The 24850-nt window shown below is 38.8% G+C and overlaps 2 protein-coding genes and 1 long non-coding RNA gene across 5 annotated transcripts in view; all 3 read right to left on the bottom strand.

Moving 5' to 3' along the window:
• Positions 1-4222: 4222 nt before the first annotated feature.
• The window catches only part of LOC131300519 (uncharacterized), a 28350-nt gene continuing 7722 nt past the window's right edge, over positions 4223-24850 (bottom strand). The window contains exon 2 of the long non-coding RNA XR_009190980.1: positions 4223-4626. This is a non-coding gene — a long non-coding RNA (uncharacterized LOC131300519). The remainder of the gene's footprint in view (positions 4627-24850) is intronic.
• Positions 5858-13204, bottom strand: LOC131300516 (uncharacterized). 3 transcript variants are annotated; one of them, XM_058326410.1, is made up of 4 exons: positions 13107-13204; positions 11321-11537; positions 8584-11225; positions 5858-8474 (listed from the first exon to the last, which is right to left on the bottom strand). In XM_058326410.1, exons 2-4 carry the CDS (start codon positions 11345-11347, stop codon positions 7157-7159), a joined length of 3987 nt encoding a protein of 1328 aa, XP_058182393.1. In that variant the 5' UTR covers positions 11348-11537; positions 13107-13204; the 3' UTR covers positions 5858-7156. The 3 variants fall into 3 exon arrangements, with proteins under 3 accessions (XP_058182393.1, XP_058182392.1, XP_058182394.1); XM_058326409.1 differs by having other exon boundaries at positions 12998-13143; XM_058326411.1 differs by lacking the exon at positions 13107-13204 and adding an exon at positions 12481-12547 and having other exon boundaries at positions 6133-8474.
• Positions 15523-23838, bottom strand: LOC131300518 (protein MAEA homolog). Its single transcript, XM_058326413.1, has 7 exons — positions 23451-23838; positions 22125-22319; positions 21101-21223; positions 17564-17749; positions 16839-16972; positions 16370-16556; positions 15523-15839 (listed from the first exon to the last, which is right to left on the bottom strand). Exons 1-7 carry the CDS (start codon positions 23778-23780, stop codon positions 15738-15740), a joined length of 1257 nt encoding a protein of 418 aa, XP_058182396.1. The 5' UTR covers positions 23781-23838; the 3' UTR covers positions 15523-15737.

Raw genomic sequence — 24850 nt, 5'->3', positions numbered from 1 at the left:
CCTTTAATCACTCTCCACCCTCATCCTCCCCTTACGCCTTGACCTACCCAGTTCTTCTATCGTCGGACCTCCTCCATATTCGCCGTTCTCCGGTGACTCGTTTGGTGGTGGGTTCAGATGTGCGGCTTTGGGTGCGGAGCTTTTTGTGCATGTGCCGGAGTTGGAGATCTAGGTTGGTGGATGATGGATGGCAAGGTTTTTTCATTTTCTTGTTGATTTGCGCTCTTTTACTTATTCTTCTTCTTTTTGTGGAGGTTTTCTCTCTAGTTTTTTGTCATGAGCCTTTTTCTCAATTGGGTTTCTCCCAGTTTGGTTGTTTTCGATTGTTTCTTGTTTCCGCATAAAAATGTTTAGTTAGTTTGGGGTATAGTCCATGAGATGAATTCCCGTCGTCTTGGTTACTTAACAACTCACCGAATTTGGATTGAGCTGAATTTTTGTGTGGTCTCTTAACAACTCAATTCCTGCAAAATAAGCATTTTTTATTACCGAATCGGAACCAACAACTTCACCGGATGTGGATCATGCACGTTACTCTCACCGGTGAACAAAATTGCTCCGCAGCTATATATGGGTGAAAACGTGTGCATCTTAAAAAAAGAACAAACTTTCTGTGTTTGTTTGTCTGATTGAAACTTAATTACACTTCATTTGTTTATGTAACACTGAAAAAAGGATGGAAGAAACTCATACTATTTAGTTGCTCAACCGGAATTGATTATGCCTGATCTGTAATAAAATTTACAAGTTGATGGTGCGGCTTATGAATGTGGATTAGTATCACGTTTAAGTTGTTCAGTCCAAGAGCCGTCTCCCAATTTGAAAGGAATAATTCTGTTTCTTTTCCTGCGAACCAAAGTTGACGTATGGAAAAACTTAGTGGTTTTCGATTCCCGAACATGATCCAATTTTGGCGAGCCTTTTGAAACCAGAGTAATTCTTCCTTGAACACCTGTCAGACACTTCATAATCACCCGGAGACTGTCTATCTTTAATAACAATGAAAAAAATTGTGTAAAGTTGTATAGATCTCGATCAAATCTATATATTCCCTACACTCTCTCTCCAGGCACGCTTCATATTCGTCCGGAAATTGTCTATCTTTTTAATAGGAGTAACAATGAAGAAAATTGTGTAAAGTTGTATAAATCTCGATCAAATCTATATATCCCCACACTCTCTCTCTCTATCATGCATGGGCGTAATATTTTCAACCCACAACCCAAAACGAAATCGTGAGACCTTTATGAAGGTGCAAGAAAGAGGAGAATTATGAGGGACTGGCGTGTTCATTGTTCCAAGTTGCATTATTCGTGAACTTTGTCAACTTTTGTACTGCCTTTTAATAATTATCTATAAACCCGCTCCTTAATTGTCCACACAAATGGACAAAGGTTTGGTTCGGCAGCATATTCCATCCGTTCCTGTCCAGGAAAATGACGATAAATAATGGACGCTGCTATTCGCAGCCCTTTATTTTCTCTCATAGCCCGTTAAAAATTTCTAATTATACTCGACAGTTAGTTACCGAAATTGAGATATATTTTGAAGAAATTAAATAGGCATCCTCTTTACTAGACTTATTTAGGTGTCCATCCTATATGTTTTAAATACTTATGTTCGCATCCTCACATTGTTATATTGCCCCATTGTACCCCTATCTACATATTTATATATATAATAATATTTTTGAATATACATATGTTTTTTATCCCACAATTATAGGGATTTATACAAAACAGTTTTGATAAGAAATGACTCCAAAACTCTACTCGACAACGACGCCGATCTACACCCACCACCACCACAAAATCTCTCCAGATCTGCTTAAGCCACGAGCCTCCGCTAGCATCCGCCTCCGGTCCAATCCCAAACCGCCCCACCACTCTCCATCCCAACCGACGACCAGCCCTTTAACATCATCCTCATTCACAACCTCCTCGTCGACTAGCCCTCCCTCCGCTACCCACGAGATTTCCAGTGCCGCCTCCACACTAAAATCCCCATTGGCCACAACGCTAAAATCCTCAGAAGAGCTAGATTTACCGTTCACCGACCAACAGAAGCAGGACCCATCACCATTCAAGCTATGACTGCATCTTTCGGCTCTCGGTTGGAGGAGACTATCAAAAAGACAATCATTAAAAAGCCAATTGTTGTCTACTCCAAAAACGTGTTCGTGAGTCCCCAGTTGTTCAATTTCGTTCTAGTGCAACTTGGGTGTACTTTTCAGTTGATAAGTAGAGTATTAGTAGATTTCTTTGACTTACCAAAAAAAAAAAGATTTCTTTGTGACAGATTTGGTATGTGGTTGTTGAATTTGTGGTGAAGGTAGAAAAACTTGTTAAGTTTCTGAAATTTGTGGTTGGTTTTTTTTTTTGGGTTCAAGAGTATTGAATTCTATGTGTATTGGTGGCGGATTTTTTCGGATCGACTATTTGTACAAATTCTGTCATGATTTAGATGTGCTTCAGTCTCTCTGAATTTTGTCATTATTTCGATTTAGTGTAGATTCGTTAGCACAATTTTACGATATGTGTTCATGATATTTTATGTTTTATGGTGATTTCACAAATTTTGTTATGATTTCGATATGTGTTTTGATTTCTCTGAATTTTGTCATTATTTCGGTTTAGTGTAGTTTCGTTGGCATAATTTTACGATACGTGTTCATGATGTTTTCTGTTTCATGGTGATTTCACAAATTTTGTCATCATTTCGGTATGTGTTTTGATTTCTCCAAATTTTGTCATAATTTTTGTTTAATGTAATTTTGTAGAGAAAATTTTATGATACATATTCATGACAAATTCATGGAGGATTTCAAGCTTTGGTAGATATTAATTTTATTTTTAATGTTGTTTTTAGATATTAGGTGAGAGAAAATTGGAGAAAGAAGATTAGTAGAGAAAGAAGATAGAGGAGAGAATGAGATAAATTAGGAAAGATAATGAGAGAGAAAGATTAGGGGAGAGAAAGATTAGGAGAGAGAAAGGGTAGTTTAGGATTTATTTGAATTTGAGGATGGAAAGATAAGTTTTTAAACCCATTAGGATGAAGACTTAAGTATTTATAGAGGAAGGGACTCCTATTTAAGTTCCCCATATATTTTCAGCATCCAATTACCGAAATACAATATTTTTTTCAACAGTTATTTACCGAAAATGTATGTTCGGCAGTTGTTTACCGAAAGTTAAACATATTTTCGATATGTAGTTACCGAAATATAATCTTGTTTTCAACAGTTATTTACCGACCGAAATGTTATGTATGATTTTCAACAACCATTTACCGAAATGTGGTAGGCTATTTAAGAAAATAAAGGGCTGCGAATAACAGCGCCCTAAATAATATTACCCCAACTGGAAAGGCATCCAGATTGGGAGGATCTATTGCACCTGCACCCCCTCCCAAACCTCCTTTTATTATTGTTTAAGGCGGATAAACAGGGATAAAACCAGAATTTTATCCTAGTAATGACGAAATATATATTAAAAAATAAAAAATGCATTACAATATTAATAATCATCGACTCTAGAAAAAATTAAAATAACATAACAAAAATTATAATAAATGATGTTTGTCATTTGCACATGGAATACGAAAAAGACAAATTTTTTAGATTAAGTTATTTTACAATGAAAGTGTAGAGTTCTTTTTTCTTTAATTACACCTCATCCTTAATATTATTTTATTTTTTTGGTCTTCTTTCTTCTTAAAAAAAAAAAGAAGATTTAGGACTAGTATATGACAAAAAATAAGAAAAAAAATCTGACGGTGGCGAGACTATATAAGTTAGAGATAATTTTTTTTTATATATAATAATTGTATTTTCTAAAATTCTTGTCCTGACGGCCGCCGCCACTAGACCCTCCGATTCCATCCTTGCGGATAAAGTGAGCCAAACAATTGATTGTTTAAGCTTAGTTTGAAAAGCTTAACAAACTTTAAAAATACGTTCATTTTTTTTTTCCGGTCAAACAAAAATTCTTAAAAATACGTTCATGCCTAGCTTGTTAACGAGGCGAGCCGATCTTAAACGAGTCTTAACCAAGCCGATCTAGAGTAACTTAAAGTATCTCTACGACTACCCATCAACCTTACAAGCATAATAGTAGTTCTTCGGGCTTGATTTAGTCACAAACCCGATCTTGAATGAACTTGGACTAATCGAACACGAGCTCAAACTCGAACGATTTGGATCATTCGTCAACATTATGCGAGACACCTCATTTTTTACCTTCTTATATAAAGGAAAAAGGCAAAAAACTTGACGTAATTGACCACAATCTACTTTAATAATTTCCGCTGTGGAATAGCATCCCAGACTGCCTAAACCATTCAAGGAAAAGGACCTGTCTTGATTGTTTCTATCTCGTCTTATCTTACTGTCGTCATGCTATTCTGCAAGATTCTTAAATTATTTCTGGCCCGATCTCTCACGCTTACAAGCCCCAATAACTAAAGCGTCAAAATCACACGACTCGAAAATGCTTAGACAAACTTGTAGTTGAAGCAGTAAACTACGCATCGTTATCCGAAACGAGCCCTACTTCAATGTCGAATGACGTGGGTCCGGAAAGTTGATCAGATCGATAAAATCATAAAATTGTGTGCATTACACTCCTTGTGAGCCGTGACTTATGTTCCCCTAGCTGCGAAACACCGACTCTAACATACTTCTGCTGCCTCCTTAATCAATAAAGTAGTACTCCAGTATGCATCTGAAACTAATAACGGAGTTGTCTCCATGTGGAAGTCAACCTGACCCGTCTTGGTCGGTTTCATCCGCTCCTTTTAAGTATCCAGAATCGAAAACCGTGTAAATGCCACGGCGGTGCATGCACGAATGCGTTCCGAGACTAACAAAAAAAACTTTTCCCATGAGATCCACCATTTTCCAATTTCTAGTCCGAAGTCTAAGAAGCTCAAAAGCCCTGATTGTCCATCTCCCTCCCCACTGATATACTTGAAGTTAATTGCCCCAGCAACCCACCTCTATGCCTAAGGATCTGGTTGTTCCATCCAAACTTCTACCACCACAAACAGTATATTGGAAACAGCAACATTCCTGCTTGTTCTTCACTGCAACAAACGGATCACAACACGTTCAAATTACAAATAATCCCATAACACCAAACCATTGGGACTAGGTCATAATGGCCCCGTGCCAGCTTATCACCGTCTATGAAGTTAAATACCTAGCATTAATGAACCAATGATCCCGTGTTACCTAAAAAAATAACAAAACCACCTTCCAAAGCTTTCATCTAATTCCTCCTAATTCCAGTTTCCAGACAAATAAAGAAATTACTGGAATCTACCTCCACATTCAAGTCATTGCCGTAGAAGCTGTTTCCCATATAGCCAGTTTCAATGAAGCAATGTGGTTCCTCCAGCAACTGCTAACGGTCCAGGTTACAGGCCATAATTTCTGGTTAGCTCAACTGCATCCATAATACAGGTAGCAAGAATAGATTCCACAATGCTTACATGCTTATCATGAAACTGTTCAATCACCGCTTATTATTACCAGTTCAATTATTGTTGCAGTGTTTACTGTTATTATAGACGTTCTACATGTCGAACAAAACAGGAAAACTCTTGTGGGAAACTCTGCAGTGGGCTAGCCTCTCAAGACCTCTGACGAACTAACTACAAGATCCAGCTATGTGCAAATCCGACAACCTGAAGCTGTAAGAAGGGGAAGCACAAGAGTGCATGTCATAACGCAATGGATCAGAGCAATATTGGAAGACCAATTCCCTAGTCACAAACAGAATGGAACCCACACCTGAGGCTTCTTTCCTAAAAACTGTCCCAACAATTACCGAAAATTATAATCAACAGTCATTCATAATCAAGAAGCAGCTTTTGATTCCACAATCTAGTAACATACAGAGTCTAACAATACTATTTTTTGGTTAGAGAAATTACGAGATTTTGTAACTAACCTTTCATTGATCTGGTAGAAGACATCAGCATGCACGGCTGCAACGCAATTTTTTTTACTGCCAATGCCTTCTGTACAAAAAGAAACCACAACGGCACTGATAGCTAACCGTTGAAAGCATCAAAGGTGGAATTCCGCAAAATAACTTCGGACCAATAATGCACGTGGTTCATGAGAGGTTCCCACCAGGAATCTTCCTTTAAATTACAATGCTTAAATACCTGTCGACCATTTCCTGTAACCTAAATATACCATATTGCACTAAGCACCTTGAACAGGAAATTTCAATTGATAACGAAGCAAAGAGAATGAAGAGGATTCTGGTGTCCCCATTAGAAAGGTCATCTAATTTCTGCTCTTCGAAGCATGGGTAGAATCAGAGGTGCCACAGTCCACATGACCATGAAAGGAATGCAGGGAAGCAGAAAGTAATTAGTACGAGTGCCCAGTTCATGATCTCTTCCATGGCTCAAAATGTTGCAACTGGTTTTCCGTTGATGTGTTCCATGCTTGTTCAGTGGTCTGACCCAGCTGACAAGTATCATCATATAGAGAGCTCCAATTACTATAGAAAAACATAATGGGAGATCTCCATCCAAAAAACTTACAAAAACTGACATCTTGAAAATTACCATAGGAAATATGTAGTACCAACATAATTTATTGCAGTACAGAACTTGCTAACTTTGGACAGAAATCCTGCAGCTAACCCCAGGAGTAGGCAAAAAGGAAAGAGCCAGTAGTCTTGTACCAGAAGCAGTGCCTCAAACCACGTCAAATTACAGATGTTGAAGCATGACTAAGGAAAGATTACCACATGAAAAAGTCATCACCACCTGGCAGCTTCGATTTACTGACTTATACCCAGTGTAAAGCAGCAATGCCCTAGGTTCAAGGCAACCCAATATGACCATAAAGGAAATAAAGAGTTAAAACTAATCCGATCTGTTGATCCTTCTTTTATTTAAGATGAGACATCCCTAGTAAAACTATATAAGCTTGCTGATCCATCCATCTCTTTGCAAAGACATCCCCAGATCCTGGCTCATTACTGCCACAACTAAATGCAAACACTTTGCCCTATGTTAAAAGGCAAATGCAAAAAGGTCCCTGCCCAGAACTATGTACACCAGCCGCTCCTCTAACAAACTCATAAGACACAAACCTGTTTCTGGTTCATGGAGTAGCATCAAATAGATAAGGTCAAAATCTCCTCCTTTTCCCACGGGAAACATCATCAAACCCGTCATCACGCCATTCCTGCCCTCCATGCCGGTAGTTTCCTTCTTGCTCTTCCATGGCTCTAGTTCGCCTAGATGCATTAAGAGATCTACCCTTAATCCGCCCATCAAAGTCCCTTTCCCTCAAATCGTTTCTTTCAAGGAACTCCAGACCAGGTTCTGGACAAAACCTATAAGGCCTAGGGGGGCCATCCTCTACATGGAAATGGAAATTATCAGCGTCAGCGCCATTATTAAAAGAAGGCCTAAAATTACGAACTGGCCCCCTACCCTCGCCGCTCTTTCTCCTTTCATCACCATTTCCGTCACCGCCAAGCTCATTAAATCGACCAAAATATTCATCACCATCCGTCCTCTCTCGAGGATCTAGAATATCAAATCTCCTTCTAGGTAAAACCTGGTCAGGTGGGCTCCTCCTGTTGGGCATAGCAGACCTCAGGTGACCATGGTCTCTTCCAGATTCCATATCCCTCAAATCATTACCGGGTCGGGAGATATAAGGAGGAGATCTCCTCCTGTAATTATTAGCCGGAGATCTCCTGTGAATTAATTCCGGAATCCCATTAAATCCATCAGGGGATCGTCTTCTAGGAGGAGACCATGGGACAGGGGAACGAGTCCTGGAGCGAATTGGAGATTTCGAACGAATTCGAGAAAGCCCCCCTCTTCGTTGGACAGATGAAAAGTTTCTATTCCCCCTCACAAACTGATTCTCCACTCCATCATAAGAATGTTGGGGCCGCGGAAATACAGGATTATCCATGCTATTATCATCTGGCAAACCTCTCATAAACTTGTCACCACGCCTGAGCCCAACCATATCTGATCTATCTTCACCCATGTGCCTACTTGGGCTAATATTTCTCGGGATTCTTCTGACCATTTGATTGCCACGTGTTGCGGGCACATCCCTACCTCCAGGGGAGTGCCTCCTTGGCAATGGTTGTCGAAACGAAGGCAATTCATCATTCAATGGCTTCCTTCCTCCCCCCCTACCAGAACCTATAAAAGCACCATTTGGTACAGGAGCGATAAAACCACGACAATCAAGCTCCCCATCAGGAGGAGCACGCTTATGCCTGGAAAATCGATAATCAGATGGACTGTTGTAATTCTCTGAAGGAAAGTCGCGGCTGGAATCCCAATTACCACGTTGACCGTCTGAACGGCCAGAAGCCCTCCCTCTTCCACGCATGAAGTTTTGTCTGGAATTTCTGAAAGACTGATCTTGAAACCTATCTCTACTGTATTTGCGTGGACCATCATTGTAGATCTCATCTCTGAAATGCAAGAAACAGAAAAACAAACAAAACAAATATAGTAATCCAGAAAAACAAACAAAAAGAAGCGTACAAGAAAAGAACAAGCAGTTGGGAAGGATTTTCTCACCTATTCCCACGGGGATTCTCTTCGTCAAAATCAAAAAACCTCTCTCTTCCACTTCGTGATGGAAACGACCTCCCTTGAATAGACCTTGTTCTGCAAGGAGAGACATTTGTAGCTCTAGGCAAAGTAATAATCCGGCTCCGGTTACCTCCAGTGTTGGCATCTTTAGAAGCAGCGTCAACATTTAGAGATGCATCGGTCTTTGGCAGAGTTGAATCAACTTTTTCCAGAGTTTCAGTTCCTTTAGAATTGTCACCTGCATCCTGAACACCTGCTGTTACACTATCTTGGCTACCAGTAGTAGTAGCTCCAGCAGATGATAACTCCATTTCTTGACCCTTCCGAGTATCTTTCCCTCCTACTTGATCAAGTAGCTTCCTTGGAGTATTGTTTACGTGACTCTTCTCATCAGATCCAGTTCCTGCTACGTCAACTGTCAATGAAATATCACACTCTTTGACGTGAACCAGCTTTATTGAACCATCTTTATCGATGCCTTGATTGGCTTTCTCATTGATGACCGCACCAACACACTCTTTGATGTGCTCATCACTTGTCTCACAACGATCTTCCAGTTTTCTTTCCTCTTCATTGACCCCAGGTTCCATAATAATGCCTTCACAAGGAGAACCTATGTCCATGTCAGAACCACCAAGGTTATCATCTTCTGCTTCTCTTTTCTCAACAATGGGTCCTTCACTAGAACCATGCAATAGTTGTTCTCGAAACTCACCATCTTCATATTCCTCGTCATCTTCACGAAATTGTCTGCCCCTTCCATCCCCTGGAGCGACTTGAGCATGGTTACCATCTGACTCAAAATCAGAACTAAAAGAATCTTCCTCAGAGATGTTGAATTTTTCCTCATCACTTACTGATCCCTCAACGTTTCCATGCGAATCTGTAGTATGGTCATTCGTAACATTTAGTCCAGGCATCTCAGTATGTCTACAATTCCCAGACTCCTTATTAATTAAATCTTTTGCACCCAAAGTTTCTGTGATCCCATCAGATACATTCGATCCTATAATTTGATGATCTACATACGGAACAACAGTTTCTGAAGCAACCTGATCAAAATTATTGCAGCTTTCATCTGGTGTTGCACTATTAATGCTGACTTCTTTAGTAGTACAGTCAGCATATTCTGGTAGTTTCGACGGATCCCCACTCATAGACAACTCTGTTGAACAAGTAGGCAACGCTGAAGGACATGGGTTCTGGGAATTTAAAGGCTTCACATGCATGGAGGAACAGTTCTTCTCACCTTGTGCAACCCTCCCATCTGATTGGTAAGATGTCTCTTTAGCTTTTCTTTGTGTTTCCTGATTCACCTGAACCGGCTCAGATTTTACTGGCATGTGTTGAACCAATTTGTGGGGGCTAGTAACTGACTTTTTAAGAGTTTCTAGACTGTGCTTCTCTACCACTTCATGCTTAACAGCTCTAAAATCCAAAGATCTCGTAGGATCTCCCCTTGCTTCTGCAAGATATGGTTTAGCACTCTCGTCATGTGATTCTAATTTAACTGTCGTACAACTAACAGAATTAGGGTTTCCGGTTGGCAACAACACTCCAAGAAAATTTGAACTAGGTTGAATACTGCTTGATGCTACTTTGGATAATAAACCAGAAGTTTCTACACTGAAATTTGAGGGAAGAAAAGAGGTACACAAGCGTAGATGGAGGGAATCGTCAGGTTTATATTGCTTGCTAGCGCATAATGACGACATAGGCGAATAGGATCTTTGCTCACCCACACCAGTTGAGGGTTGCCCCAAGTCAGCACCAACTCCAACTATTCCAGCTGAATATATAGTAGACTGCTGCGCATCTTGCAAACCACCAATCCCATTGGATGAACCATCAAAACCAAAAGCTCCTTGATCTGCAGCAGTAGTGGCATCACCCATAGAACCCTCCCAAGCATCCATAGTAGTATTGAGATCCCAATTACATCTGTTCGCAGGTACCCGGGCTCTATCATCATCCACATTATTATTAGCAATGGGTATTCCCTTGCCTAAAGACAAAGAGAATGAAGGAGGATCTACTTTATCTGGTTTCTGGAAACTCTGTTCAATATTTTGACCTGCCAAAGATGGAATAAGAGGTTCCTTCAGCCCTAACGACAAGTCAGCATTCTCAGTAACTGTAGAAAGTTCAAGTTTGCAAGCCCTTTGAACTTTCTCTTTGATAGCTATTTCCTTCCCATTATTGAGTGCAAGTCCTTCATTAGGTGCTAACTGCAGCTTGGTATCTGAAATCAGCATCTTTTTGCTGTCCATATTATCCATAGAACCTGAGAAAATGGAGAGGCTTGGCTCTTCAAGTTTCACTCTAGACAAGTTAACATTGTTTTGGACTAGGTTGAAGTTCGTATCAGCAGGGCTTCCCTTCATCTCCATCCGAAAAGAACTCTTGCTCGCATCGGATATCCCAGGAGAATTTGTGACAATGCTAGCATCAGAAAGGGAAGAGTCCTGGGTTGGCTTACAAAGCTCTTTCTGTGGAGTATCATTTTCTGCATGATGCGTAGATGGTTCTGGAGGTGGAGATGAAGTAGTCCTGACCAATGGGAACCTCCGTTTCTTGATAGGTACCCCTGTAGAACAATTACTAGATTGTCGGGCAATGACCAGAGTCTGCCAAAAGAAGAGTAATAAATCAATCAAGCAATAAGATTACTAGTAGAGTCATCTAACCATTGTTAGCAATAGTATGTAAATGAAATAACCACCTTATCTTCGTTCCCTGAAACAGGCATGACTTCCAAGATTTGCCAATCAATTAGCTCCAATCTCCCTCTTCAATAAATATATAATGCCTTAACACATGCCCTGAAAAACGTTTTGCGAAGATATCTTTCAAAAACCCTGTTGAAGTCCGTTCAGACTAACTGTGTCCCGTCTGTCCTGGTTGAATACTTAGCAATCTTCAAGTTACGAACTTAATCCCTGCAGGCAGAAGAAGAAAACAACGAACAGCTATTACCAAGTCACAAAATTGATTCCATTGGACTCCGTAACAACATGCAGCAGATTGCAAGCGGCAAAAGGAGTTTATAAAGAATTTCACCACAAAAGCAACCAAACTATTTTGAATATCCCTATTATGCAAATGTTAGTAGAACACTTGAAACATCCTTCCCCTCCTTGACCGAAACCACTATCAAAACGAGTTTTACCTGGACACTAAATTCTTTGTTTAGCTAAACTGTTCAAGGACATTTAGCAGTTTCCAAATTTACCACTATGCCATCATTAAAGCACTTATGCTTCACTGCATGTTCTTCATTGAAGTGCTGAATATCGTTTGTCTTTCCAAAAATAGAAGATACATGGTAGCTCTTTAGGTGGATCCTAGCTGAACAGTGGCAGTACTTAACGAAGCCTACCTGAGAACCACCCAATCCCAAAAGAGACCCCCAATTACCAAAGAAATCTTCCTATATAATAACATGTTCGTCCAGCAAAGCAAGCTTAACTTTCCATTTGAAGCAGTTCATCTGTTAATGTCAAGTCATTTTACACAATCACACATGAAGAAACACCATAATCCAAATCATAAAACTCCGATTGATATTCACAAGGAGAAGTTACTTCCCCAATGATCAATTGCTTCAATACAAGATTTTGTCGCCCATTATAGGCTCCAACAACCCACAACAATTCAGGCTACAGAAAACCATTAAGTCCTCTTCAAAGTTAAACCCCAAAAAAATTGACTTTCTGTACTACAAAAAATTAATATTCCTTTTCACCCATCTTCGGTTCCAACAACCCAAAACAGTTGACGCTAAAAAACAAACTATTAATTCCTCTTTAAAGATAAACCCAAAAAAATTGACTTCCTGCACTACGGAAAACTTAATCATTTATCTGGGTAAATTCCCCTTACCCTTAAAAACAAGTAGATCCAAAAGAGAACCACAAGCCATGATACCGATCATTCAGTCAACGGCTCGACGCACTGCTACGGAGAGAGAGAGAGAGAGAGAGAGAGAGAGAGAGAGAGGAAAGGTACGAAACAAGAAAACAATCAAATCAAAATCTTGCATACATACAGAAATAAACACATCTAGACACAACCAGGTGATCTAAATACACACTTGAAAGTTTCCGATTGACCCCCAAAAAAAAAAAATTTAAATACACACTTGTAGCCATACACAAAAACACAACCAAGTGATCTAATATACATACACTTTGGAGACATACAGAAACACACGCATCTACACACGACCAACTGATCTACGATCCAAGAAAGCAAGGACGCAGATACTATAATCAGATCCAAGTCAATATATCAACTAAACGATGAGACGAAGATCACAGACAAGTACTAGTACACGAAACTTCAAAGGTCAAAGATCGAAGAAAAACTTAACCACAATCCGATCCGACGAACAAATTACCTGAATACAAAGTTAGAGGTATGCATAGAGAGAGAGAGGGGGGAAGAGAGAGGGGAATTAGTGGTGGTTTGGTGAGAGAGTAAAGAAAGAATGGAGGGAGGAATTTTACCTAATTGATTTCTGATAGGGTTTGTGAATGAGTGGAGGAATCCCATTATTGGGGTCTTCGCTTTGAATAGGGAGTAGTAGTAATTGCTTTTCTTGACTTTTTGTGGTTGGGTGGGCCAGGGAGGGCAATGGTGGCGGGCTTCGCACGCTAGCGACCGACTGATAACGACGTGACGACACGCGTAGGGTGGGTCCCTGGGAAACAGTGAGGTGCGGTCCAACTGGCCACCGGCTGTGTGGGGCCCATTCACACCGGGTTCGATGAGACCGAGGCTTTTTCGGGACTTTTTCTCTTAGTACTTTGTTTTTAAGGTGTTGATATTGTCAGCCCACTAGTCTTGCTATTGTCAGCCAACTGAGCTGACGATAATCACACTAGAAGATAAGAAAAAGGGAAAATGACGGCCAAGGATGTGTTTGATAATTAATACCCTCCAAGGACATTTTCAGCATTAACAAATGTTCTCAGCATGTTCTTGGCGGGTATTAATTATCAAAACACGTCCTGGGCCGTCATTTTCCCTAAGAAAAATACGTATTTCTGTATATTTTTTATACCCATTAATACACATTCACACATTTATTATTGTCAGCCCATTAGGCTGATTTTAGAATTTTTCTTGTTTTTATTCAATTTTTTTTGGGGTTTTTTTAATTTTGCGCATAATTTTTATGAATTATTAATTCGTTTCAAAAATTGATTCTTTTTTTTTAGAGAATTTGAAAAAATATAAAATATAAATATTTTTGAAAATATTCACACACAAAAAAGGCTCAAAAACTGGTTTTTTGAGCTTTATGCCTTGTTCTTTTTGCTATTTGAAAAGAATTTTAAAAAAAATTCCTCCTAGATTCATCCTACTTCCAATATTTCTCTCTCTATCTCTCTCCACTTATTACCCCTACTATTTTTCAAAAAACTTTTTAAAATACAAACCAATGCTGTGTTTAACTTGAAAAGATAAATTTTTATTTTTCTAATTTATCTTGAAAAGATAAATCAATAATCTAAAAGAAAACAGACACAAATTTATTAAATAAAAAAAATTAAATAAAGACCAAATAAGAAAAAAGACTCAAAAAAAACTGGAATTCCACAGAAGATTTTTTCATTTGTTTAACTTAATGTTTGCATTAGACGGTCTAATTTAGACTGTCGTTTTCAAGTAGGAGTATGCCCCGTTCCAGAACACCTTCTTAAAAAATAAGTACTTATTTCATATTTTCAAACTAAAAAATAAAGTTAATGAAAAATAATTTTTCAATTTTTTTTTCACCGTATTAAAGATCTCAATGAGATCTATCAAATAAAATTCATATTGATAGGAAAATTATTTGCGTAAGCACATAATTTTTGATCTTGAAATTGCCTTTTTAAAAAATAAAGATTGACTATTTACCATTTTGGTTCTTCTTATGCAGATGAATCCAAAAAAACAAAAACCAAAAAGGGTAGGAAATACTTTTGGCCAAAGTGAGGAAAAATCAAGCAGTAAAGAGAAGAAGATTCCCACACAAAAAATAAAACCCTTCTTTCTTAGATTTTCCAAACGGGACCCTACCAGAGCTCCCAAAGTTGGGTGAGAATATGCTTGACTTCACATTTTCTTTGCCATGTTCCTAAGTGTGGAATTTCCTCGACTCTTGCACCATAGGTTAAGAATTCGGCTGCCTTTGTAGAAGTGATAAACGAGCTAAACGAGTAAAGCAGGTGATCAAATTTGATTTGATAACTTCATGAGCTTTAAAAATACGTTTAAACTTAACTTGTTTACGAAACAAGCTGATTTCGAATAGTTTGAATTTTTTATACTACATAGTAATAAATTGAACGAGCAAAATAGTAACTTGTACAAGTTTGGCTTGAAATCTTAACGAGCTTCAAAAAAAAAAATCAAGCTTAGTTTGATTATGTAGCAAACCAATCTTAAAATAAATTTTTAACGAACAATCATGAATTCAAACTCAAGTAATTTAGTTCATTTGGCAGTCCTACTGCCTCGTGGATGGAAATCTGGAATACTTTTGGATTTATAACCAATTAACCATAGGCAGGAAGAAAATATACCTTGGACTTCATCTTTAAAGTGCTCAAGATTTAACTTATAAAAGCTAAATCATCATAGACTCGTGATTTCATTTGCTAAACAATTTCAACTACTATTTCCTTTTGAGATATTGAGGACCTGATGGAGTATTTTATTGCCAATCTCCAGGCTTATGTCTTGTTTAAAGTGCTGACTGTGTTGTCTTATTTGAATTTTTTTATCATTGATCCATATGTTTATATTTTTCCGATTCGTTCGTTAGATTAATCTCAAAATTACGACGAAAAGATAAACCAAAAGCTAAACCTAAATAAGTTCCAGACTTGTATAAATTTACAAGAATGCAGCCGGAGACTTGCCTACTATATCCATTGAAAGTTGCCACTAGATCAATAGAAAGTACCAGAGACTTTATTCCGGTAAAAATAACAGGAATTTAGTACAAGGTACAGGAACAAGTCATTTGCTTATGTACATATGGTAGGTCTCGAACCATCAAAAGAGAAGCTAATCCAGTGAAGGAACTCAGGAAGGAGACCCTAATTTCAGATTTGAAATGTACAACAAACCATAGCCATGTGGATTCACGAAATATAGGCCTTAACAACTTCTGAGTAGTTGAAGACTAGACCCGTCCTCGGGCAAGTGATTTTGCCATTGTTCTTCTTCGCCATCTCTTCCAGAGCCTGCCAACGCAAAAGAGACATTAGACAAGCAAAGAAGGAAAATAACTTATTTATGAAGATGACAATATGGGCTGTGGAAATCTCAGAAACCAAAACGTAAAAAATTGTTTGGTAGCAGCCTCCAAAATCAGTTTCCGAGTAACACTTTTCCAAAACAATCATGCTTTTCGCATCTGATTCATTTATTACTCCAAAAATCATAACCAGGAGTTCGATAACATCTTTTTGATGTTCTACCAAATGTAGGCTCCTTTACAAAAAAAAAAAAACACAAGAAATAAGTTTGGAAAACCATCAACCAAACAAGTTTTTTGTCCAGAGAAACATAAACCACGAACTAAACCAAATAGGGCCTCGTAATCAAAATTGAAGCAGCTGAGAGGAGATGAAGAACTAAAGATGCAGTAGCTACTAAAAAATTGCAGTAGTCCAAGGGTTTCAGAAACGGAAATGAATCAGTATTCATATTACGGACCATTTTGGCAGTAAGAATAGCATTGCATAGCTTAAGAAAGGGCATAACAACTAACCTTAGTGCTGTAGACATAGCCGTTAGGTAAGACTAGTGGGGGGTTCTCTGTGTCCATAAGCTCTTTAGTTATGTAGCATACGAGCTTTGAATGATGCTGCTTTGAAAATGGTAAGGGCTGTGCTAACTTGCGGAAGCTCTCTTGTGACAAAGGATCTTCTTTGGTGCAATCATCTTCGTAGCAGAATCTAAATCAGGTCAAGGTAAAACCACATATTCAAATAACAAATACAAAGAGTTATCCGCATATAAATCCAATGACAAGTTGAATACATATTGCAAATCTGAAGCTCCCGAGGGAAAAAAAAACATTTTCAGAAATCTTGCGAAAGAACTGACAAGGGTCAAGCATCTCATTTTTATGTCTGGTCCCAGTAGTGATGGTATTTGAGGCCACACAAAAACAGTTAAAATTCAGATATGGACAATAATTAAGTTAAGTGTCAGATATGAAGACTGAATGTGGATACGGAGTTTTCAAAGCAGACAAGCCCGCTTGCAGATAAATATTCAGCAAAGGCTCAAAGGTCATGCCATATATTTTGCAGAATTCCTGTCTGAATTGGTCCACTAGGTAATCCCATTGCTTGGGTTCAAATAAAACCTGAAAATCATTGCACAAGAGTACAATTAATCGCACAGCACCAATCTATAAGACATTAGCTTCAAAGCAAAGGTAAACCACTGATCAAAGGAGGCAATATCTAGGCTTATTGTCAAAATGGAAACATATTTACAAGGAGTAGATGTAATAGACGGGCATATTGGTTTACCACTAAGCACCTAATGAAAGCCATATCTGACCAATTGAAGGCTGCAAGAGCAAGCGAATTTGACCACAAAACCGTGTCACAAAGCATCTATGGGAATGTTGACAAGTTAAATGTCACATCAACATATGCAGAAATGAATCAAGGTTGATATGGATGCAGATGAATTATGACATGGGTTCATCATACATAGTACATCCACGACAGTTAACAACAGTTTTCTTAACTATTGGAGAATACTTTAATTAGCTACTGAAGTCATCACATTGATGAGACACCATCCAATCTACAATCAATAGGTCTCATGCAATAGTCAAAGCTTTAATATCAAAGAAAGAAAGAGGGAACATCAATAAAACTGCTAATGTGGAGGAAGGCCATCCGTGGTTACAAGCAGCTTGATATGGAATGAGGACATGGTTCACCTTGTATGTAGCACAGTCAGTGCTACTTTTAAAAGCTAGGGTAGCCATGACCCGCTGCAGTTCTTTCATATGGGTAGTTCCCCATGGTGCAAGGTACTTCCGCGCATATGTAATAGCTCGCAAGTTGTTTTCAGCTCGAACCAACTCTATGAACTCTTGAAGTCTCAGCTGGAATTCGAATTTGCTCTGTAAAGAAAATAATTGTAGCGTCAAACAAGTTTGCATGCCATCAAAACAAGTCAAGATGGCATAACTTTTATGACATACTACATAACACCACCTCCCCACGTCGCAAACAAAAAGAAAACATATCATGATGTCGCTTTATGAACTTGCGATTGTCCAGCACGCCAGCGTATAAAACTTACGATTGTCCAGCACACCAGAGAAATATTTAAAGCTCCAGACTCCAGTTCACGTAAACAATATGAGACTATTTAAATGGAAAAGCCACAGAAAGCTATCAGATGCTTCCTTACAGATGAACTTCAGTCTTTTGACTGCTTAAAGAGCACTGCCATGTCCTGAAATAACCATCTGCCCCAGAACTTCTTCATCCAAGCAAATTTTTTCCTTCACACTTGTACATGTAATTTGTAACACTAACTATGATGAATGTCCTAGTATCCATTGATTTTTCAATTTCTACATAAATCCATTTTATCACCAAGTATTGCCTATACTGCAGTCAACCGATGGACCAATTTGGTTCCAGGATAGCATATTGTGTTCTTGGTGAACCACCCCGAGAATGTTATGGAAGAACAACTTGATTCTTAAAACAAGAAAAGAGTAATATAAAAGTCTAACTATCCCCCTCCCACAAAGGAGGCAAAAAAGAACCAAAAAGGGACAGAAAATAGTGGTGCCTGATTTGCCAATGAGACTTGCTTGTCACCAGAAAAAAAGTGAGTTCCCAATGAATTTCAAAATCTATAAGTAAAACTCTGTATTATATAGCATGCACGCTTGTTTTGAGAGAGGCTCCAAAACTTCCCTTGCAAGTACTGATATACAAATGCAGCATATGCCTGATATCACCTCCTCCAAAAAAGCCTCAACTGAATAGATATTACCGGCCAGTATTTTTTCCTATTTTGATAAATAGCAGGTATGTACTCACGATCAACAGTAAGAAGATATCAAGCATGCATTTGTTACCCATACCTCAATTCAAATGATGTGGCTTACCCAACTATTCATGGTTCACATTTTCACACCCCTAGGGGCTAGAAGTCAGCTACAACGGTTAACATAACCAAAAGTATTAGATATTTATCAACTCAAGTATTCCAGAGTTCATGATTTCTTATAAGTCTATTGGTTCCTTTGACATGATCAGTGGAGGAGCTCCTTAGTTTTGAAACAATTTCCTACTTGAGAATGGCTATTCACCTTTCCTCATCGTCAGCTTGACCAACAAGTTGGCAGAACTTTTAACCTTATCTGCCCAACAAACCAGCTAAAAGTTCTGGAAATACTCTTTTCGGCAATTGACCAGGCTAGGTTCTTTAATAGTAGTCCCTTTGCTAGAAGCCTAGATATTCTACATATCCTTCGTATCTACCTAAAAACCCCTTAATCGCAATCTTTTTCGGTTCAGTAGTCCTTGAACATGCATTCTCTTACTTCCAGTGATGTCAATAGGCAAACATTAGCACCATTTTCCTTTGAGCTCTTCACATCTGCACCTCCTTGTTTCGGTTGCAAATTTTCAGCCTTGATATCCATGCCTATGTGTATTGACGTACAATTAGGAGTCAAACTGGTGAACCTGCAGTTTTCCAGAAACACCTCACACCGATTCCTAGTCTACATCAAGAGATTGCTAAAAAAGAATGTCCTTCCTAAAAGTTATATCCGACGCAAAAATTTATTTTTCTTCCATAAGCCAGAAGGAAGCTGTCAAGCACCATGCTTGTGATCGCCTCATTCAATACTTACATACCTTGACCTAAGAACCCCCCATAAGCTGATGCATTATGGTTTAATGCTGAAAAAAGTCACATAAAATCCAAATCCCTGACCTCCAATGCTTTTAACTGAGTATGTAAACCACGCCCATTCCAGGTGATCAAAGGTTTTCCTTCTCACACAAACCAGTCATTAGGTTCACGGAACTCCCAGTTGCAAGTTGTAGTAGTAACCCCAATGGTTTCCTTGCTACAACTTTATCTTCACTCAGCTTTGATGTTTCAAGTCCCAAGCAAAACACCAACGTTTTCTTGCTACAAACCCTTTTGTTTGATCTCAATTAGGTTGAATACTTGCTCCGGAGTCTGGATCAAAGTTTTAACAGCACATCACTAATGTTCTTTTGGCATCTGAAACAAAGCTAAAGCATCGGAACTACTGACCAGTTTGTCACTTCGTTGTGCATCAACTTTAGATATAAGCGTAAATTCAATCTGTTTCTGAAAGTTAAGTGATTCAAGTTGCAAAGAATTGCGCTTTAGCAGTTGGTCAAATAGTTTATGGACTGGAATTCGGTAGAACATGCGGAAATCCCAGATTCAGATTGACAGACCAGATAAACTTGCAGACAGCTGGGCTCTGAGGAAAATAAACAACCCAGATACAATAAAATGATTCTCGAGAATATATCCAAATTCCCTGCCTCAATTCATTAGTAGAACAAAAGCTACTTTAATCAGGTACAAATAAATGATAATCACATTCCACAAGAAGACCCTTACATGCTCAAAGACAATTTCGAAATAAACAGCAACTTCAGATAATCATTCCAAATAGTCACAGAATGCCAAGAAGCCCCTTGTCATTTAAGATAGAGATGCATTGTTTTTCTCTCCCCCACCATTTGTCTATTAGGTAACCAGTTTTCCCCAGAGTTACTCCTCACGAATCCATTGAAATTTCTTCAGACACCAACATAATTCCATTTCCCCAATTCATTCGCACTGATCTCAAAGAAAGAAAAAAGAAGTTCATGCTTGCTTGATTGCCGTGGTCTTATCAGCACAACCATCTTTGAGGAAATAATGGTACTTGGAAAACCATAACGATACATCATCCTTAATTTACACAATCATACAGTGCTGTGATGCAGGGGCAGTCAGAACTCGAAAGAGCTAAGCATTGTATGATTATGAATCATCTGCCTACTATGACATTTGATTCCATCTTTCTAAACGAATATTGATCAATCTGCCCGAGTTAACAATTGCAAAAGACCCACATACAGTTCCGTATATCTTCTCTTCCCAAAGAATGATACAAAAGTCTAGCTGTTGACACGGAAGTCTAGCTGTTTTATACAAGTAAAAAACTTGATGTTTTCTTCCTTTTCTTGTTTAACTTCAAAAGTATAAAGCAAGTAGCTTAAACAAAATTCATTGGTGTGAAATTGTCCATAATAGGTAATGTCATACGTACAACTCATGGAGAAGTGCATGCAAATCTGTGTAAGACTTTGCTCTTAAATAAAGCCAAAAAAAGAGAGGAAAGAAATAGAATCATCTCTCTCGGAGTTAAACTTGGAAGAGAAGAAGAAGAATGGTGTTAAAATATAACATGTACCTTAGACTTCTTCAACCTAGACTTGTTATCGGTGCACCAGGCTAGTGCTGGAGCTACCTCTTTATTTTGAAGAGCGTCAATAACCTTTTTTGCTTCATTAAACACGTCAATATCAACAAGATCCTGATACAAAAAGATAAAGATTAACCAGAATAGCATAAAGGAGAGAAAAGACAGTAATTTGCAAATCAGAATGGCAATTAAAGAAATATAACCAAAGAGCAATGAATAAGTGATACACTGCTGGTGCAAGCTAATCAATCTTCTTTTCCCTTTTGCCTCATTGATGAAGAGAGGATTATAGAGTTTTTGTCATCATGACATAATACTTTTCCTTAGAGGAGCATTTGAAATGTCCACGGAAGGATGCAGTGGATGACTGCACATGCACAAAGGAATGTTTTGCTGATGTGCTATTATAGGAGGCTGTTGGGAGATTTAGAAGTGCTTGTTCCTCAGAAAAGCATTTGAAAAGGCAACAACTCTCTTTTCGTTGCAGGGAGCTTTCAGGTAATCCCGAATACCAATAAATTGAGCCAGAATGGGAGAACCTTCACAATTGGTGTCACAAGCGTAGAATGGTATAAGTAATGATGAACTAATTCAAACACAGTTGCTAGTTAGGTAGCTTTGTGCCATGCTTTAAGGAAATTTGGAGGGAAAGTAATAGGCTTGTGAAAGTTGAGCAGTCAATCCTAAATAAGGATGGCAATGTGTGGCTATGAGCAACTTTTTCCCTTAGGATCCCTCGTGGCACAGGTTCGAGTCACCGAAATATCCTCTCTGTAAATGGAGAGGTAATGATGGATATATCTTGCCCTCTCTAGTCTCTAGATGCACTGGACCACCCTCTTTAATTCCTTTTTAAACATTTTAAAGGGAATATGTATGGGAGCACAGCTTTTGGAGTTAAAGGTAGACTTCCTTTTTACATGAACTGCGCCCCATAATATTTGAAGAATAAATCTCCCTAAGATCACCCGACGTGCACAAATGGGGCAATGGCCAATGAGAAGAACGTTACCAGTATATTGCTGCTTTCTGCCAGCTTTAATGCAGTATCATAATAAGACATTCGCAACATGTAGTCCACTAGTATGCGTTTCAAGCGCATGTCACTCCATTCTGATAAGTTGTCTGCGTCTGCTGATTCTAAATGATCAAGGCGAGTGCGGCACCTCTGTGCTTGCAAGTGCTCTGTACGGCTCCCTTCTTCCAACTGATTGACGACAGTAGTATCAATATAGTAGTTGTAAAGGTAATAGAAACCACATATGCAAGATAACAATTCCAAACATTCAATCTATTCAAGGACGTTTTTCTTTAGCAGTGTCCTTGAAGATGATGAAAAAGACAATCAGAGCAAGTTCTGCGCCAAACCAGAAAAATGGACTCATCAAATCGGACTTCAATTCACAGTTTTCTAAAAGAATTCTTGAAAACGAAAGAAATGCAATCTTGAATTTCAACCTCCAATCCGGTTCCATACTAACACAAATCAAGCGAAACCTCAATCTATTCCAACAAATCAAGTCAATGCTTGTGTGGGGAAATCAAAATTAAAGTCACAGTTCTCATAATTTAGAAACTAAATAGCATGGTATGCATACCACATTTTCTCAACGACTGGTAGTGGAAACTAGATACGGAGTACAGTCAAGTTCAAATATCCATATACAGACCAATATGCAACTACAATAACTGCTCCTAATTTCTATTACAAATTCAAGAAGATCTTGCTTTATTTTTGGCCATGGCAATGTCCTTGATTCTGATTCTGATTGTTATTACAATAAACAATCGGAACCGAAATTACCAATTAGTCAATTACCACAGCTACTCTCCGACCATGGAATACTGAAACTGAACCCAATTAACACTGCTTTATGATCATCTCTTTAAATTTTGGAAAATGAATGGTATTCCTATATCAAGAAAACTAACAAGCCCTTGGTCCAATTGAATTCCCAACAAGGAAGCCAATACTCGTATGGGACACATCAAATTACAGCCAGTTCTCTCATAAATCATAGTTTAAATTACGTTTACATCCCGTGTTTTCTCACAAACCAACCTTGGGATCTTAGTTACATATCTTCCAGTAGAAGCCCCACTCTCGCTCTCAATCCTCGCGAGAGCTGTCAATCCTTGCTCTCGTGATTTTAGTAGTTTGGGATGTTTTAAAAGACGCACGGCACGTGAATCATGTGACTTAAAGTCACGTAATCTTCCAACAGTGCCCTATGCTTTTGCTCTCAATCATCCCTCTCGTGAATTTTAGTAGTTCGGGATGTTTTTCAAGACGCACGCGATCGTGAATAATGTGACTTAGGTTAGGGTCTATGTATACCTTCCTTTTGAGGCCTTGCAATCTTGAAACAAGTGAATTGAGGTGCTCGACGGCGGACAATTCGCCGTTGTCGGCGGCATCGGACACTCCGGATACGACGGCGGAAACCTCCTTCTCGACGACGCGGTGGTTGGCGCGGATCGTCTTCTTGTAGTTCTCGAAGGGGACCCTCAAGAACTGGTGTTCCAGCTTGAGTGACTCCGCCAGCTGAGTCAACTTCGAAGACGGTGCTGCTGCGGCCGCGGCCGCAGCGATGGCGGCCGCCGCCGTGGGTGGGACTGCGGCGTTGGCGGCGGTGTTGTTGCCGTTGGCTAGCGTTTCCACTTCCATGTTGCTTGTAGAGAGAAAATCTGATGGGGAGAGAGAGAGAGAATGATTAGGGAAAACGTATCCATGCGAGGAGTAATTTCCAATTAGAATAGATACTTAAGAAAACGACACCGTAAGATGCTTTCGATTATTTTTACTAACAAATGTCCAATTCAACACAAAGGAAATTACAAAGATTCCCCTGAACTATAAAACCGTGCACTTTTTCCAAGGAAATTACGAAAATTCCCCTCAAATAGTGTCCATCATATTCCCTGGATGTATTTGGTTTCTGAGCATCGATCAGAGCAAATGAGTCGAAGTGAAGATCAAACCAACATAGGGCTAGCTAACAATCGTATCAAAGTCGGGACCTCATTTCCTAAATTTACCAATCAACAAAAGAGATAAATCAATGGAAAACATTAGAAGCCATTATAGCCAATGAATTAGAACATCAATTATTTTCGTGTCTTTATTGTCAGAACTCACATTGGGCGGCACAGCAAGAGTTGATAGTATACATAAGACACAATTAAGTATACTTTGCAAAACATCCGTCCGCTTTCTAGAATAATTGTGTTCCTTGCTTATTTGTCGCCGCTGTGGTCCTTGTGGACATCTCACATCAAGAACAAGTATAAATCTCTACTTTTGGCTACTCTCCTAATGGTTTTCATTATGATGTCCCAACACATTTTTTGGACATCAATACCCCAAAATGCTTTTGTCCTACTGATCATTTCATTTGGTTTTGACCCGTTAATTCAAGAAAACGATCGAAATTTTCGATACCAAGCAGTTTTGATTTGTTTCGGTCCCGATTATCCTAAACGACACACAAATCCGAAATTGAGATTTTAAATGAGGGGCAATGAATCGAAAACCAAATGTTAAACGAGAGGTTTTCTTCACCTACCGTTTATCTTCTTTGGATCAATCTGGTTCGGTAATCTCGATCGGTTTCGATTTATTTTATTTATTTTTAAATCAATCAATTCATCGATCGGTTCGATTTTGAACCAATTAAACCGAGGTTTTTCTGACAAATGCAGTGACCCCCTGAGGTTTCTGAAATTACGTTGACCAAA

The sequence above is a fragment of the Rhododendron vialii genome, chromosome 9a (genome assembly GCF_030253575.1).
Source record: "Rhododendron vialii isolate Sample 1 chromosome 9a, ASM3025357v1".
NCBI lineage: Eukaryota > Viridiplantae > Streptophyta > Magnoliopsida > Ericales > Ericaceae > Rhododendron > Rhododendron vialii.
This window is presented reverse-complemented; position numbering and strand designations above follow the sequence as displayed.

Coding starts and splice junctions, on each gene's coding strand:
- LOC131300518 (XM_058326413.1), bottom strand. CDS start 23,780: ATGGAAGTGGAAACGCTAGCCAACGGCAACAACACCGCCGCCAACGCC. Junction 21,224..22,124: donor CAGAAAGCAGCAATATACTG/GTAACGTTCTTC, acceptor TTTTTGTATCAG/GATCTTGTTGATATTGACGT. Junction 16,973..17,563: donor CTGACTGTGCTACATACAAG/GTGAACCATGTC, acceptor AATGATTTTCAG/GTTTTATTTGAACCCAAGCA.
- LOC131300516 (XM_058326410.1), bottom strand. CDS start 11,347: ATGCCTGTTTCAGGGAACGAAGATAAG. Junction 11,226..11,320: donor TTTCAGGGAACGAAGATAAG/GTGGTTATTTCA, acceptor TTCTTTTGGCAG/ACTCTGGTCATTGCCCGACA. Junction 8,475..8,583: donor GAGAATCCCCGTGGGAATAG/GTGAGAAAATCC, acceptor CTTGCATTTCAG/AGATGAGATCTACAATGATG.